The 19,117-nt window shown below is 32.7% G+C and overlaps 1 protein-coding gene across 3 annotated transcripts in view; it reads right to left on the bottom strand.

Annotated features, from left to right (window-relative positions):
- EPS15 (epidermal growth factor receptor pathway substrate 15) overlaps nucleotides 1-19,117 on the bottom strand; it is a 122,962-nt gene that overhangs the window by 71,993 nt on the left and 31,852 nt on the right. For all 3 annotated transcript variants that reach the window (XM_031465112.2, XM_064493592.1, XM_064493594.1), the window contains exons 3-9: nucleotides 18,685-18,774; nucleotides 17,741-17,788; nucleotides 14,565-14,660; nucleotides 12,191-12,256; nucleotides 10,914-11,039; nucleotides 8,807-8,866; nucleotides 809-898 (exon numbers count right to left, since the gene is read on the bottom strand). In XM_031465112.2, the coding sequence (XP_031320972.1) occupies nucleotides 809-898; nucleotides 8,807-8,866; nucleotides 10,914-11,039; nucleotides 12,191-12,256; nucleotides 14,565-14,660; nucleotides 17,741-17,788; nucleotides 18,685-18,774 (576 nt within the window). The remainder of the gene's footprint in view (nucleotides 1-808; nucleotides 899-8,806; nucleotides 8,867-10,913; nucleotides 11,040-12,190; nucleotides 12,257-14,564; nucleotides 14,661-17,740; nucleotides 17,789-18,684; nucleotides 18,775-19,117) is intronic.

Genomic DNA, 19,117 nt, shown 5'->3' with positions numbered 1-19,117 from the left:
CATCACACCCCAACTGAAATGCTGTGGGAGAAAATTACAGAAGAAAAATACAGGTCAGCTACAGGGACTAATATTTACAGATGCCCATTTTACTTTTTTTTAAAGTAAATTCAAGCACAGTTAACTCTTGACTTATGAATGATCACATTAAGATGTGTAACTGGGAGAGTCTGTATAAACAAAACATTCAGATAATTCTAAATCCCCATTTTTTTATAGGTTCATTCTGCATTCTTAATTGTAATAAACTGGCTGATGTGCATATTCTGTCATTATTTTCTTTTACTCAACCTTACAAGAAGCAGGTTATAGGGGGGAAAAGGCCTCAGACAACCCAAAATTGGATAATCTGATCCCAAAGAATCAAGAGTTAACCAAGGATTAAACAAATAAAATATCTATTAACTGTGCCAGGGCAAGCATGCCAGATTAGCATGGAGTATCTTCTATCTCCAACTTTCATTCCAGGTAGATCAAGGCAAAGCCAAAGAAATATCCATATGACCTAAGTAAGGCCAAATGCAGGAGAAGATTATCTGTCTTCTCCAGAACATCACATTATATAGGTTCAACCAGAGGGAGCTCTAAATCTTTGCTCCCTTTGATTGCTCCTTCTACCTTCATCAAGCCATAAACTGTTAAATGCCATGCACTTTGTTTTTTTTAAAAAAGTCCTTTAACACTGATATATCTATACCTGTCTTAACGGTGCTTTGGTAGGTAAAATGCCTACAGGTGGTAAGGAGCGGTAAGGTTCCTTGGCTGATGCTGAAGAGGGGATCAATCGCATAGAGCCTGATATACTGACCGTTTTTCTCTTAGAAGGTGGCACCAAGGCTGGAGGCAAGGACATTGGCACAGGTTCCTTCTCCAGTGCACAGTATACCAAAAACATGGCCTTCAAAATAGATATACCAGGGTCACATATATTAAAGTCATTTAACAACATCTACCCATGAATTGATTATTTTCCAACAAATAAGCATCTCCAAGCTGTCTCAAATCCTTTTATTAAGAAATTAAGACTGGGACGGAAAGAAGGAGGGAGAGAGGGAGAGATGAAAAGAAGGAAAGAGAAAAGGAAATAAATAAAAGCTAAGCAACTTTTAGGAAGATATGCTGAGCAGTAAAAACTTAGACACACACCCTTCAACTAAAGTTCTCGTAATGTCAAACGCAAACAACCTGAAAAAAAAATCTGCAAAGAAATAACTAATTTCTCTAATATATAAAGAATTCCTAGAAATTAACAGAAAAAAAAAATCCACTAGGAAAATGGGCTAAGAGTAGTAACAGGTGTTTTACAGAAAAGTAAATACTACAAATAGCCTATCCTTTAACATACAAAAATATGCTTTCACTCACAAGAAAACGGCAAGTTAAAATTATATTAAAATACTATTTTTCCATCTAGCGGCAAAAGTCCGAAGTTTCATAATATAATTTGTTAGCTAGACTGGGCAAACAGGCACTCTCATACATTGCTAGCAGGACCTCAGATTGGTACCAAGCCTGTTGAAGGGCATTTTGGCAACATCTACCAAATTATTTACTTCACCTTTTGCCCAACAATCTGACATCTGGGAATCTATCTTTATCTTTAGACTAACCTGTCTACATAGGAAATGCTGTATAAAAAGGGTATTAATTACAGAATTGTTTGTATCAGCACCCAACTGCTCAACAGAAGACTAGTTTAAAAAACTACAGTATATCCATACAATGAAATACTATCAAACTAAAAAAAAAAAAAAAAAGCTCTAAATCTTTGCTCCCTTTGATTGCTCCTTCTACCTTCATCAAGCCATCAACTGTTAAATGCCATGGGAAATATTGTGTATATTAACTGCCGTGGGGCCTTCACAGGTATATACAATTGTCAGAACTCATCAAATTATATACTTAAATTGAATGTAGTTCATTGTAGTCTTCAATAAAGCTGATCAGAAGAAAAGTCATGAAGCTCTCTATGTGAAAAGATATCCAAGATACAACGTTAACATGAAAAAAGTATAGTGTTGAACAAGTGTGTATGCATAATAGTGTGTAATCTTTTGTGGTAAAGGGATAATAATTATTCATATATGTTTATGTTCGCATTAAGAAATTCTAGGAGGATAAACAAGAAAGGATAAATAAGAAAAGTGGTTGGTTGCAGAGTAAGTGTAAATGGAACAGTTGAGGGTAAGGATAGGACTGACTTTTTTTCACTGACTATCTTCTTACATTGTACTGACTCCTGAACCATGAGAATGTATTACCTTTAAAAACTATTTTTAATTATTAAATGCATAAAACACACAAATTTTCTATCTCCAAAAGCTTGAAACTCCAGAAAGAAAACAATCTGGCTAGCACATACTTTCAACTAAATATACGTAGTATTAGTAGATTGGCACTGAGCTAAAAGAAGTGACTAACATACACATTAAAGGTCAGCACTCCTCTTGCTGCAGATGGGAGTCATTTCCTGGAAAAGTGGACATTTGAAGAAAAAAAGCTATGTCAGCCATCTGTTGCCAATAGACAACACATTTTTTAAAAGTTAAAGAAGTGTATTAGTAAGTTCATGTTGCCTGGAAGATAGTTTCCCTGACAAAACTGAAGCCAAAAATGTTTCCATCAAATAAAACAGAAAAAATGAACAGGATACTGTTTGGTTATGATTTTGTTTGTTTTCTTATTATACTGTACTTTATACTAATCAAAGCCTGCCACTGAAACAAATACAGCAACTAAATCAAATGATGTACCACATTCGCCAAAAACAACAACAACAAAAATCTGGCTGTCAACTAGTTTTTATACTGAAATGTACTATGTACTAGCAAATGCATTTGCAAAGCTACAGATAGAAACTTAACTAAAAGCATTTTGAATATCTTTTTGATGATTTCAAAATAAAAGCATCAAAAATAAACCTAAGGTTACTCAGGGATAGAGACAGCACGGAAAGAGGGGATTTAGTTTCACAGTCGTCATCAATGGCCACCAGCTGCTTACTTTCTTTGATTTCTTTTTCATCCTCTATGCTTTTAGGGAGTATGAGTATTTTTCAAATTTTAGTGGCCATCAGAATCACCTGGAGGACTTGTTAAAACACAGGTTTTTCGCCCCAATAAGAGATTCTTATTCAGTTCATCTGAGGTAAGGCCTGAGAATTTGCATTTCTAGTAAGTTAACTGTTGATATTGTTTATGGGAAACCATACTTTGAGAACCAGTATTATAGGAGTTTCCTTAGGAGTTCTGTTTGTTCGTTGGTCTCCTCAACCAGCTGAACTGCCAGTTATACTTTTTATAATAGCAATTTGGGATGAAAATATCAGGTGTCGGTTGTGTTTTCCAAAGTATACAAGTTTCTTTCATCAATTTAGTTTAACAAAACATTTACTGAAAAATTTCTAGCCACCAGGCACTGTGCTAGGCATGAGAAATACAAAAGTGAAACGATCTCTCATTTTCACAACTCAACAGAAGCAGCAGCAAACGTGTAAAAAGTAAGTTTCAATGCAATGTGAACATGTTGAGAGAGAAGAGGGAGATGGGTCCTTAATAAGTCTCCAAGCCCAAACCTCTTCAAATAATGGGGATCCAACCAATGCTACTGATATGTAGACTACTTTCAGTCTAAGAACTTACCTGACAGAAAAATTTAAGGCTCAGTAAGAACATAAAAACAAATAGACAGGAGGACAGAATACAATGTAAAAAGAGCCTGAGTCTATCTCTCCAAAGAACAGAGGATAAGGGGGAGATTATAGTGGAGAAACCTGGCAAACACCACCTTAACCAGTGATGGCACGTGGACATCATGTACCCTCTGATAAATGTGATGAGAAAGGTACTGCACATCTGTGATATTCTTTCCAAAAACCCAACCTCCAGCCTAATCACGAAAAAAACTCAGACAAATCTAGGTTGGAAGACATTCTACAGGATACCTAGCTGGTACTCCTTGACAATGCCAAACTTATAGGACAAAAGGCGAGACTGAGAAATTATCATAGACCAGAGAGACTGAGGACATGTGGCAATTAGCTGTAGTGTGGTAGCCTAGACTGGATCTTGGGACAGAAACACTGATGAAATCCAAATAAAACCTACAGTTAATTAACAGTAATGTACCAATGTTGGCTTTAGTTTTGACATATGTACCATGGCAATGTAATACGTTAATAACAGGGGAAATGGGTAAGGGGTATTGAATTCTCTGTACTATCTCTGCAACTTTTCTGTAATTTAAAACCATTCCAAAATTTGAAGTTTATTAAAAAACACACACACACACACAAATAGACAAAAATCAAAATCAGAGACATCATGATCTAGAAGGCCCAGGTTTAGCCCTGGCTCTGCCGCTAACTGATCTTCTTCGAGGAGCTAATTTATAGGATGTTGTCCAACACTAAAAAAAAAATCTATGAAAAAGGATAAGCATAAGCATAAGCTCATTTATCAAATACTCAATTACTAAATTTAGGGGTCTTCCCTTTAAGTTTAAAAGCCGTGGTTCCAGCCTTAATAGAATGAAGAGCTATTTCATAGAAAAGGACTGTGCACTGGTGGAACTCTTTCCAAAAAGTGAACAATAAACATTGACATGGTTATTAGTCATTTCCTTTGGTTCAATATCAATACCATAATTTTATATACATTTTGAGTTTTCAAACTGATACTAGGGAGGAAAATTTGGCCCTTTTGCAAAATGTCCCCTTTATGCCCTATCAGAGACTTTCTACTAAGCTAAGTAAAACTCAGGAAGATGTATTTCCAGTTTCCTTATATTCTAGTCATACAGTTCATCAATGAGCAAATAAAATACTGATAAGAGTCACAAATGTTTTAAAAATCCATATTCAAGGATGTAGAAACTATTTTTAAAATCCACTTTATTTTTGAGTGTGTACGTACACACATACCCTCTCAAAAGTCATTTTAGTTGTTGCCAGAACACCTAAGGCATGCCAAGGCCTGACCTTTACAAATTCAGTTAAAAAAAAAACAAAAACAAACTCAAAGATATTCTAGATTCTGGATTTTTAATTAAACCACTAAGTTTCAGAGAATATGAAAAAAGCATTTACATTTGAAAAGAATTGAGGACCGTTCATTAAAGGTTCACATGGCAACAGAAGTTATACCAGTTAGAATTTCTCACTAAACTTTGACTTTATTCCATTTAAAAAAATAAACTGACCAAAAATCCCATGTTTGGTTAAGAATTTCTTTTTTATATAAACAAGATTTTATCAGTGAAACAAAAAGGCAGTAAAATAAAGTACACCCCTGAGAATTGGGGGTGGGCTAATCCAAGAGAGGAAAAACGGCCGGTTAAGAATTTTAAAGAAAAGTCTTACAAAGATTTAGGTTCAATCAAGTTTTGATTCATCAGTAAAATAAGAAGTTATTCTTTTTAAAAATATTATAATTCAACAAACAAAATCAGAATCTCTCATTAACTTCATTTTCACTTGTTCCCATTCAAAAAATAGTAGATAAAGGGTCTTTAAAACAATCTTAAACATAAATATTCTCATGTTCAATACAATTTTGATTAATAAGTAAAATAAGATATTATATATAAAAAAAAACTGTTACACTTCAACAAACAAAAAAATTGGCAGAGTATAAACTGTTATAGTCCAAAACAAATGATCATATGAATAAGTATATTATCTTACATTTCATTATTTAGGAAGATAATTTAAAATGTTTAGAGTTTAGCTATTCTACTACTGCAAGGGTATTTTAAAAATTACTTCAATTTTCAAGGACTGAAATCAACTCTTAAAATTCAGTTTTTAAAAATATTGATGCTTGTAAATAAAGATAAACGACTTGTAATTTCAGTTCCATTGACTATATAATAGTGATTGTGATTTTTTAAAACAGTATGAACTATGTTGCCCCATTCAGGAAAGCAAAAAAAAAAAAAAAAAAAAAGGGAAAAAGATTTATCAGACAAATTCTACCAAAAGAATGCTAATACTGACAAAAGGAAATTAAATTAAAATTGACAAAGGAAAAGCCTAAACCCAAAAGAATTACATTAACTGAGTAAAATCTAAAATTTAGTTACAAAAAAGTTCTAAAATCTTCAGGGGTTGGGAAATGAAGGGGAAAGAAGTGAAAATAGTCCACAGGTCTTGTTTTACTGGAATGAGGGCTAGCAATCTTGCTTTCAAATACTGGAGAAATAAGTACGTTAAGTACAGGAAAAAGTGTATTACTCCATTAATGAAATAGACATTATAACAGAATTTCCATATCAATAAGAGGGGGAAAATGAAAAAAAATCACAACTCGATAACCAGCAAGAATAAGGAACAGAAAAAAAGAGAAAATAATAATGTAAAATACATATATGGTAGGGGGAATAAAATCAATATTTGGGCATTATCTTAAATGACAAAAACTGTCAAATTAGGTAAAAAATTAAAGTACGGCAATGTGACATCTTCTAAAGATACATTTTAAACATAAGAAATATCAAGTAAAGAGAGCAGAAGCAGTATTAATATCACACTAGCTGGAATTCAAAATTAAAGGCCCTAAGTAGGATAAAATTAGAAAAAATTTCTGAGGAACACAGATGCAACAATATCAAATGCAGCAAAATGGTTAAAATTAGTACATCTAGGAGACAGTATATGTTCATTCATTTTTAAAGTAGTAATTTCTGGGGGGGGGGGGGGCGAGTAAAGCTGAGTGGCAGAGTTCACACCTAGCATGCATAAGGTCCTGGATTCAATCCCCAGTACCTCCATCAAAATAAATAAATACCTAATTACTTCCCCCAAAACAAAAATCAACAAAATAAAGTAGTAATTTCCTACAAATGCGTTGTTACTCTGAAATTATTCTTTTTTATAAACGTTTACTATCATTAAAAAAAAAGTTGCCTAAGGGAATGTTTCAGGGCATAAGATCAACTGTGTTTACTCACTTATCTTAGCAAATACTATTGTTTTATCAAATGAAGATAACACTATTTTCTATCTTAACTATGCTTATACAAATGCTCCTTTGTAATGTTTAATTTTTGTCTTTTTAAGAAAAAAAAATCCTTCTACACATCTTACTAATGCAAAGATTTTGTACCAATATTCTTAACACAAAAAACATTTATAAAAAGCTAATACTTTACAATATTGATTTAATAGTCTTTCAAAGCACGTCAACAGCCAAATCTCTTCAATCTAAAACATCTTTCCCCCAAATAGTCCATAAACATGGATTCAATCCTTGATATACAGCTGGGATAACTTCTGTCACCATTGTGAGGGGGTATTCCCTGCTATTCTACAACTATCACCCAAATTAAAATCAAAAAGACTAGAGACGTATGACCATCAACTCAAGTCACTTTAAGTTTCTATTTCTGTATATGTTTTTTCAAATGCGATATAATGGATTCTGCCTACTTCATTTGGCTCTTATGATATAAACAGAATAAAATTTATGAAAGGGCGGAAAAGGAGAAAGAGAAACTGAAATGTAGTCAATAAAATATATGTAATGAATTCATAGAAGTCTCATATATTCTGAACAGAAATTCTGACATATCTAGGGAACATACGTAAAAACAGGTTGTGACCTTGGAAACAAAGAAAACCTTAAATTTACCCAAATTTCAGCCCAAATTTTTAAAAAGCACATTCTCTAGTCATAACCTAATTAAACTGAATATACATACAAAAGTAACAAAAAGCAAACAAACTACTTTAAAATTAAAAAGCATATTCCTAAACATATGACAAAAGAAAATTTAAAATTATCTAAAAAGTAGTGAAAAAGAGTATACTTTGTACTGTTATCTATGGAATCCTAAACGTGTATTCAGGGCAAAATACATCCTTTAAATATTTTCAATGTTAAAGACGATAAAAAATAAAGGGACTTAGCACTTATTTTCAGAAATTAAAAAAAAAGTAAATCAAAAAAAACTAGAAAGGATTTAAGATAAAAGCTGAGAAGAATGAAATAGAAAGTCAAAACATAATAGAAAAAAAAATCCAAAAGATTGCTCTTTTATAAGATCAATAAGCTAGATAAAATCCAATTAAACAAAAAATGAGAAGTAAAAATATGTAAGACTTGGCGTGAGAAAGGAACACAGCCACAAACCCAGAAAAGATTAAAAGAATAGTGCAAATCTGTGGCAAGTTTGAAAGTCAAATAAGTGGACAATTCCTTAGCAAAACAAAGAGAGAAAATTTGAACAGACTAATCTCCAAATAAGAGGTTAAAGGGGGGATTAGAGATTTACCTTCATGAGTTCACAGCAGAGTTTTATCAAACCTTTAAGGAAGAGATGAAAACAACTCTATGTGGAATTAACTAACAAATTACTAAAGGTAGTATGTCTTCAGATAAGATGTCAGAATTTTTTCTGCCTTCATAAATGAGGTGAAACTACTGTGTTATTCATGTTTTCCTTTAATGAAATAAATCTGAAAATTGGGGAATATATTTGAAATAAAGTATTCCATAGCAGAAACAGGTAATGAGATGCCTGGTCAAGCTGGGATACAAAAGATTAGCATCTTTACAGTGTATTATCCAAAGGATATATTCTTACGTACCTTAAAGTGAAATAAAATGAAGATGGCAAAAACATTCATTTTCTATTACCCACTTGTTTAAAAATATTCACTGACTACCTATAAATCCTAGGTAAAAATAATCAAACCAATAATCTTAAGAGAAATACAGTTTTCCTCTAAGTTTAAACAAAAAGGGGAACTCTTCATTTGAGAAAGCCATTAAAATGTTTAAAATTTTAAAAGCATTAGGTTACTTACAACTGCAAACTCATCTCTGTCAAGCATTCCATCATGGTCAATATCACTCAACTCCCAAACCTTAAAAAGAAGAGAATTGGGAAAGATTAACATTTTTTAATTTCATGGGCTACTTGTAAACATCAAATACATAAACGGTGGGAAAAGTTTTGCCTAAACATTATAGCATCTATTTTCTGAGAAATTTCAATTATGTTGATCATCTTATATCATTATCACATCCTATATTAACTTTACTGTAAAAAGAAGCAATAATTCTTAATACCAAGTACTTTTTAAACAGAAAATTCCCTTACAAATTAGAAAAAAATATTTTGTTCTTCTCAAGTAAGAAAACAATTGTGCAACACAGTACTTTAAACAACTACAATGCTTTTTCACAAACATCATCTCAGTTAATTCATGTAATGACTCCATGTGGGACTGTAAAACCCATTTTGCGTCATCTAGGATCATGCAACTATTATTAAATGTGAAGACTTCCAACCAAGTCCATTATTGTTTTCCCTATAATACAGAATCTCTAAACAACCGAAAGAAACATCCAATGAATACTGTACTATTAATCATTAACCAACTAATGTTCAAGGCATACAAGCAAAAATAAAATATAAAAGGCCCTGGTATATTTGGTCTAAATCTAGAGTAGATTCCATAGCTTTAGACCAGCTATAAACTATGCTAAATCCTTTTAACAAAGGTATTTAAATTACTCAAGAAAATTTTACTTAGGGTAGGAAGAAAGAGAAAGTGTACTGGTAAGAGACAGGAATGAAACTAAGCAAGTGCCTGGTTAACTGAATGCTCTGAATTCAGTTAATTTGGACTTTATCCTAAATGCAATGGGAACCTACCTAAGTAATTTTTAAGTCAAAAAGTAACAAGATTATATAGTTTAGAAATCTCACACTGACCACACAGTAAAGAAGTGATTAGTGGGAAACAATACTAGAAAATAGCTTTTAAATTAATATTTATTGAGCACCCAAACTATATAGCACTGACCCAGTAGCACTACTGTTGGCGATGCGGTGGTAGGTCATTATCATCACCATGATCACAGCAGCTAGCATTCAAAGAGTATGTGCCAAGCACTGTGCTAGGTACTTTATATACATTATCACATTTAATTTGTAAAACCCTACAAATTGGTAATTAGGCTAATCTTAAAGATTTGAAAACTGAGACATGGTTTTCTAATGATTTGCCCAAGGTCACATAGTTAAAAAATGGTGTAGCCAGAATTTGACCGTATGTGGTCTGACTAAGCAAGGAATTAAAAAAAAAAAAGGTTAGAGGTTTAATGAGAGTAGATAAGGTTTGATATACAGGGTAGAGATAAATCACTATGGAAAGAGCAAAAGAGTGGCTGCAGTTAGGCAAAAGCCCAGCTGAAATTGGTGATCATGAAATTAAAATGATACTAATCTTACTAGACTTTCTCAGTAGTTCACATGCAACCAGAGAGAAGGCAGATAATTAGTTCATGCAAAGCTGGGGTTTTACCAGGCAGGATAGATGTTAGAAAACATAGCAAAGGAAGCTAAGGATACCAACAAGAAATTATGGACCAAAAAAATCCAAATTGGATGAAGAGAAAAGCAAATTCAAAGGACAGGGAAAAGAAAAGTCTGAGATTTAAAGCCTTGATGAGATCAAAGAATTAGTCTTGCAAGTATCTAAGAAAAGAAATCTAGAAATACAGGAAGTTCTCTTTAGAGAGAAGGATTTTTGACTCCAGAGATTGAACTATTCTTTATAACCAGGCCCCACGATATAGCCACGGAGTAGATGGCAGATGTAAAATACTAACGGTCTCTGTAAATTAAGTCAAGGAATTGCAGGCTCAGAGCATACAGCACAAAGAAAAATGACTTACCTAAAAGGATTACATACACAGTTAACTTCAAATACATATTTTAAAGGGAATAACCAAAGAAAAGAAAGAAACTGGCAATAATTTTATATGTTAAGTCAGAATACAAAAAATTCTGTAATACCACAACTTCAAAATAAAATCTGTGTATTTTTTAACAATGAGCTGTGTGTTCCTGGTAGATACAAAATTAAAATACATAAAAATTACATTTAGAATTTAGTATCTTACTCTTCCAAGAATATCCACAGGTAACTTAGAGTTGAGCAAAACTGGTTTCACTTTATCACCAGACAGAAATCCATTCACTGGGCTCAAACTATCAAAAATTGCATCATATTTGGCCTTATCTTCGGACTATAAAATAAAAAAGATCACAAGTTAAATAATGATGAAAGGAATTTAGCTGCAGTTATAAAAATCAAGTCCTCAAAGAATAAACAATATTTTTAGAACTATCTAATGTTATTTTTCAGAACTAATGTTTAAAAACATTTTTTACTCTTATCAAAATATATTATAGTAGATAATAATTTCCCATAATAACACTAAAGAGTCTAGTATCCCTTCCATTCATTTTGCAGCTGGAACACTACCTTTGCCTTTCTACTGTTAGGTTAAAAATCAAAAGATTTCAGTGATAGAAGGGCTTTGAGAAGAACATCTAGTCCAACTCTCTCATTCAAATAGACCTAAAGCAATGAAGTAACTTCTATGACTTTCTAAATATGGTATTAGTCACATTTCAAACTCAAACAAATTTTGAAAAAAAAACAAAAACAAAAACAAAAACACTGCCATAGAAATAAAAATATTAAGTTTCTTCCATTTTTCCCAAAGCAAGATTTCTTTTTCTTAACAATAACAAGATACTTCCTAAAATCCCAGAAAGTTATCTGAATAACATAAAAAACTATCATTCATGACTTGCTAAGTCAAGGCCAGATCCCAACACTTCATAAAGTTAACAGTACATAAGCATAGACAGGCATAGAAACCAAAACAGCTTTCTGACAAAACTACACATTTATTACAGGTCATGTGATCTGCTATATTCTGTTTTAAAATCACAATTTTAAAAATCTGATATAACTATAACCAGTTTGGTGCCTCCAAATAATTATAATGCAAAATATTCATTTCAGAAAAAGATTTCATAAATAATCTTTGTTTTAGAGTCATAAAGTTAAGCTAGATACATCTAGTTAAGCAGAATTTTCAAATAAGAAATAAACTACTGTTCATCAAATATTTTAGTTAATACAGGATTATGACATCACCTTTTTTAGTTTACATTACAACAGAAATGAGATTAAGCCAATACTAATTGTCACAAAATGACTGACAGCTGTAAGATCTCTCAAGCAATTTCTAATACCAGAATTTCTTCTACAACTTAAAATGAAAGTCTAATGCAGACTGCAATATATTGTGGAAGCGAGGGAGAGGATTATGTAGGTAGGAAGCAAAGCAGGGTAAAAGAGAAAATAATTACAAAGTTTACTTACTTTTACAGCCCATGGGAGCTCCGCTACAGAGGTTCCACTGATTAGCAAAGGACTACTGGTATCATGCTAAAAAGGAGAATATAGCACATGAAGGGTTGAAATCCTCACATCAATAAACAATGAGAAAGTAATCTTCAGATTTAAATACATTCAGACAAAAATGCTGGATCTCAATGCACGTAGGACACTATTCTACATTAACTCTATCAGATCTTCATCTAAGTACAAATGAAACAAAAACTGAGTTAGCTGAGTTAGCTGCATAAATGACTGTAGAGCACTAACTGAAACATGTAAGTTTTACAAGAAATCCCATTACAACTGAGATCAAGATAAAGTTATCTGAGTGTAGCAAAAATATTTGTGGCCATGTTAACCGATGACTTTTTTACAACACTTTAAGAAAAACAGACTGGGACAAGAACTCAACTGAAGATGTCTAAGTTACAACAGACTCACAGACATTTAGAAAACAAACTTACAGTTATCAGCGGGGAAAGGGGGTGGGAGGGGATAAACTGGGAGTTCGAGATTTGCAGATACTAACTTTATATATAAAACAGATAAACAGGTTTCTACTGTATAGCACAGGGAACTATATTCAATATCTTATAGTAACCTATAATGAAAAAGAATATGAAAAGAAAAAAAAAAGATTTCTAAGTTACAAGTACATGAACCTATCAATAGCATGCCCAAGATATTATGTTTATTTACTTGTAGAGACAGAAGAATACACTTGAAAATTTTTTATAGTAATATAGTTACACAACAAATCTCTAAATTAACCCTCTAACTCCACAACTAAAAAGTACAAAAATTCTCATAACTGAAGTTAAATTCATAATACTCAGACTAAATACTTTTAAAATATTGAATTTTAAGAAAAGCAAGAAGTGGGTAGGGTATAGCTCAGTGGTAGAGTGCATGCTAGCATGCACGAGGTCCTGAATTCAATCCCCAGTACCTCCACCAAAAATAAATAAATAAATAAATAAATAAACAAATAAACAAATAAATAAATAAATAAATAAATAAACCAAATTATCTCCCCTGCAAGAAGAGTCGTGAAACTTCTAAAAAAAAAAAAAAAGCAGTAGGCGGAGGAGGAATTGCCCTATCAGATATAAATCAGCAAGTACAATAATTGAAACAATGTCAGATCAGCAAGTGAGTAAAGGGATCAATAGTATGAAAAGAAAAATTCAGAAAAAAAATACATATGAGAATTTAACATATGATTATGGTGGCATTTCAAATCAGTAAGGAAAAGATTGATTATTCAATAAACTATACTAAGTCTGAAAGGTAGCCATCTTGAAAAAAACATAAATTTGAATCCATACTTATTCCTTACAACAGGACTAATGTAAATGTTAACAAAGAAACCATAAAAAAATTTAAATCCTAATAATTCATTTACATAAAAAACAATGACTTCTTTATCGGAAAAAAAATCACCACAAAGTCAAAAGACAAATGTTAAACTGGGAAAAAAATCTGCAACTCATATAGACAACAAACTGTTTCCCTAATACATAAAGAGCCTCTAGAATTCAATTAAAAAAAAAGACCAAAACCAAAGAAAATGGGCAATGGCTATACAGACATTTCACATAAAGACAATGTAAATGGCTCATAAGCATGAAAAAAACTACTCAACTTCACTCCATAAAACCAAGATGAAAAATTAAAACCACACTTACATTCCATTTGTCACTTATCAAATTGACAAGGACCAAAAGTTTGACAACAGTACGTTAGCAAAAAAGTACATTCAATCAATTGCTGGTGGGAGTGTGAACTAATATAACCACTATGGAAGAGAAGTTGAAATTACATGTGAAAATTACAAAGCACAAACTTTTGAAACATCAATTCTACTTCTGAGAATTTACACGTATAAATATATTTCTGCACATGCAAAATGACATAGATTCAAGATTACTATTCATGGCAGCATTTTTTTAAATAATAAAAGACTAGAAACAAGCTAAAATCTATCAATAGGAAATTAAATAATGGTAAATAGAAGCAAGGAATTACTATGCAGCTATAAAAAATAATGAGGAAGATTTTATGTAAAGATCTCTAAAACATACTAAGTTATTCAAAAAGGTATAGAACTGTGTGTATAGTATGCTACAATTAATGTAAACTGAGGAAACAGGTATTTATATTTCTTTATATACATATATAAAAACTCTGGAAGACACACAAGAAACTAATAAGAGCAGTAACCATTAAGAAAGAAAATCAGGAAGAGTGACATAAGTTGGGGAAAATTTTTTTAATATAGTAAATTTTAATTTTCAAATCATGTGGTAAAAATTTTTTAAACTAATTACAATTTAAATTCAAGAGCATTTCTTACAAATCTTGGTGGAGGAACAGCCAGGTTCAAACTACTCAGTGAAACCTCCAATCCATTCTGGGCACATGCCACAAGACGCAAAGCAACAAAGAATTCCTGAGAAAGAAAAGTATGAATGTTAAGAGCATTATCTATCTATCCATTCATCCATCCATCCATCTACACACATATGTTGAATCTGAAAATATAAAACAATTCACAATTACTTTTACGTAGCACTGACTATAAAAGCAAATTTGCTTGAAAAACCACTTGCTCTAAAATTGAAAACAGATCTATGTACAAAGATGTTCCTAACATTATAAATAGCAAAAAAATAATATAAATAGGAAAATAAACTGACACACACAATTACTGGAGATTATACAAAATTAATAATCATTCTTCAAAGAATATTTAATGATGTCAAGAAATGATTTTGGGGGGGGAGGGTTTAGCTCAGGGGTACAGCGTGTGCCTAGCAAGCACAAGGTCCTGGGTTCAATCCCCAGTATCTCTATTAAAAAATAAATGAATAAAACCTAATTCCCCCCTACAAAAGCATACAGTGCTGTATGTCAGTTACACCTAAATGATAAATATAATTTCTTCCTTATAGTTTTATTTAAGTGAGAAAGGGAATCCTGGGGGGAAAAAAGCCCAGAAGAAAATAACACCTAGAAGAAAATAAATAAAATGTCACCAAAAGTCATGCCTGGATTTAAGATTATAAATTTTGAACTAGATCAATCAGTCAGGTGACTCAATTATTGCTATTCCAGAAGATCTCAAAGAATAACTATACAACATCTAAAACAATTATATAACTGCTTGGCATCAAAATATTTGTAATCTCTCCCAAAGTTCCTTGGGTTGTTGGCATTTGAAGCCTCAGTCAAAAATTAATGAATGTAAAGATGCTGAAGCAACTAGTTTTCAGTTGTGTTGAGTTATAATCAACTCTGACAACAGGCATAACAAAAGCCTTCGCTCCAGTTATGATTACTTGCAACTTGTTCATACTCTAATACAGATGCTGATGCAATCAACCCTTTACTCCTTTTCTCAAATCTCCTGTTCTCACTTAAAACCTTCTTACCCAATTCTTAACATATTCCTGTAGAAACTTACAGGCTGTCTGTTTATACAATACCTTGCCTTCACTCTAAAATTTCCTGAAAAAATTCTACTTCAAGATCTCCCTTTCTCAGTTAATTCACAGTTAATGCACAGAAACTTGTGCAATCTGACTTCAACTCCCACATTAGCTGGAGAAACTACTTCCTATGTCACAAATAACTTCCTAGCTATCAAATACAGTATTCTTAAAAAAAAAAAAAAAAAAGCCTCATCCTACTTGCTCTTTTGGCAACCTGGACAATATGATCCTCTCTGAAATGCTCCTCTACCAGCATAGCTTCATAAAGTTCTCCTAGTTCTCCTCTGACCTTTCAAGTATCTTTTGTTGCAGTCAATGCCTCCTCCAACCTTTAAATGCTGATATTCTAACTATTCCAACATTAACCCCTTTTCTCTTCTCATTCTACATGAGATTCAACTGCTCTTGGGTAAACAGATCCACTCTCATGGATGGGCTCTGAAGGGAAATAGTCCTGCATTAAATTCTATTTCTGCTACTGGTTGTGAGGCCTTGGGAAAGTTTTAAAAAGAAAAACTCTTTAAAAGGGGGGCTAATATCTACCTTGCAATGTATTATAAGGAACAAAAATAAAAACCACTATAGGAAGAAAACACCTCCTGTCATTTTTTGGCACACAGAAACTCAGTAAGTATTTTTTTAATTTCATATTTTAATTCAAAAATCTATTTCTCCAATGCAAACATCAAAGTTTAACTGCAGACCCATAAATCCAGCTGCCTGGCTATAACAAAGACAATTCAAACTCAACATCCAAAGTCCAGGAATAGCAGTGAAGAATTTATTTTACCGTAAGCTCATGAAGACAGGCACCATATCCCATCACATTCACCTCTGTATTTCTAAACTCTCGCTCAAAACAGGTACCCAACAATTATTTGCTGCCTGAGTACAGAACACGCTGGATGCCCATATGAATTTAGTTTTCCCATGTCTCCAGTGTACCAAACTCACCTTTCTGCCCAGAGGCTTCAATGGAGACTGCAATCTAGCCCTGAAATCTCAGTTAAGAAACTGTGTATTCTGACCCCTCATCTAATTTTTCTCATCCCTTTTCTGAGTCTGCTTCAGCTATCCTCATAGGGGGAAATTAGCTTTAAGTAGCAGTGCTCAGCTAATGTATTAGCATGTAGCATGCTTTGAATTTAATCCTGTAGAATTCTGAAATCCATCCCCAACAAACAGAACTTTAAATTACTCTGATTGTGTCCAACTGCCATAACCACTTTCACATAAAGTTTACTTTAGACCTATAAACCATGTTTTGATTTATACATCAGAGTTAAGACCTAGACCAGAATACACTGGACTCAGGTTTGATTAGCGAAGAGCTTCTCTTCAAACGTATGAGGCAATACCATCTTAACACATATAACGAATAAAATCCACTTTTATTTATAAGCTTGTACAATAAGAAATTTAATTAATAAGATACAAAGGGCGAAGTCTCCCTGCATAACTAAGAAAAGTGAATCCCACAATGCTGTTTGAATGTGTCCCCCCAAAATTCATATACTGAAATCTTAACTCCCCAAAATAATGGTATTAGGAGGTAGGGCCTTTGGGAAGAATTTAAGCCATTAGGATGGGGACCTTGTGAATGGGATTAGTGCTTTACAAGAGGGTTCAGAGAAACAGCTAGTATGTTCTGTCATGTGAGGATAAACAAAAGTCTGCAACCAAGAAGAAAGCCCTCACTAGGATCGTGCTGGCACCCTGATTTCAGACTTCCAGCTTCCAGAACTATAAGTAATAAATTTCTGCTGTTTATAAGCCAACCAGTCCGTGGTATTCTGTTAGCAGCCCAAACAGACTAAAACATTCTAGGAGAACTAATGTCACCAAACTAACACTAACATTTGGGAATTAGGAAGTTTAATGTGTACTGATTGGAAATATTTTCATTGTTATAATACCTGCCATTGCAAAACCCTAATTTTTGTAAAAACCAATTCTTAGTTTAAAAATACAAAAAATTGCTGGCTATTCTTTACTCTGAATCAATCAAAAATGTATCATATCAATCTCTGAATCTTACTTGTTTGTTCAGGATACCTTTGCCATCTGTGTCAGCTAAATCCCAGATCTGAAATTCAGGAAAAAAAAAAGTATCAATCTATATTTTAAACAAAAATCATCTTAAAGATAAATTAAATTCCTGCAATTTATAACCTCATGCTCTTTGGTACTCAGATTTAAGAATCACAGAATTAAAAATGGAAAGAAATCTTAAAGGTCATGTAGTATAACCGTACACAAAGATACTAAGATCCAGGGAGGTTAAGCGATTTACTCAAGAACTTTCAAGGCATCAGGGAAAGAACTGAAACCCAGGTTCCAACTTGTAGTCCAATGCTTTTTTTTTTCATTAACCCTGGTTCTAACTCCAAGTCCAGTACTTTTTCTACTAGAGGCCACTACTTTGATTTTAGATCCTTATTAAGATGATATTCTTCCTTATGAGTTAAATTGAAATGATGTTTATTTATGAATAATTGAATTATTAATAATGATTTTTTTAAGGTTTGAATACATATCAATATCATGTACAAGGATTTGCAAGGAGATCATGCCAAGAGAGGGACTTTCCACCTCTCTATGCTCTTTCCTAAGCCTCTCATCCGCTACTCTGTTTACCACATATTAAACAGTTAGAAACAGTTGCAACAGAGGAAGTAGGGATAGAGCCAATTCTGAGTGGGTGGCAAGGTGCATATTTCTCCCAAAAATACCCAAATGTACTATTACTTCCTAATTTCATCCTGTTAAAAAGTAATTTATTTTTTAAAAATCTGAGAAACACCTTATTTCTCAAGAGGGTAAATCACTACTCAACAAATTCCCTCCATTGCATTACTGTAACTGCTTCTACAACTGAATTCTAACAGCCAAGTTTCTTGATGGTATTTTTCTGAATTTGCATCCAATTTATGTACACTATTAAATATTCATTATAACCTAGTTATAATGAATAAATATTACCTTTCCAAGTATCAAGTCTGGAAGTCCTGATTTTTTTAGGAACGCAGCAGCATCAGAAGCCAATACCCTTCCGGTATTGCCTGTATCAACCTGAAAAGATACAAACCATAAGCTGACAACAAACATAAAGAAAAAAATTATTATTTAACTGCCTTCCTCCTAGTGATTTGGGAACTGACTTTTTCAAAAAAGGAAAAGGAATTCTTTGACTAACAAAGGCCACGGAATATATGTGGAGAGCCATATGAGAAGAGTACCATCTAGACAGGTCTGGCAATTTACAAAGTTTTGTTTTTTTTTAATCATGCCCATTACACAAATGATAAAACTGAAGCTCAGAGGAAGCAGAACAAATTAGTGGAGTCATAACATTAACACCTGTCTTCTGACTCCAAGTCCTCTATAGTTGCCATTTACATTCCAATAAACAAAT

Source organism: Camelus dromedarius, chromosome 14 (genome assembly GCF_036321535.1).
Source record: "Camelus dromedarius isolate mCamDro1 chromosome 14, mCamDro1.pat, whole genome shotgun sequence".
NCBI classification, from domain to species: Eukaryota; Metazoa; Chordata; class Mammalia; order Artiodactyla; family Camelidae; genus Camelus; species Camelus dromedarius.
Note: the sequence above shows the minus strand (reverse complement) of the source record. Positions and strands in the feature narration are given on the sequence as shown.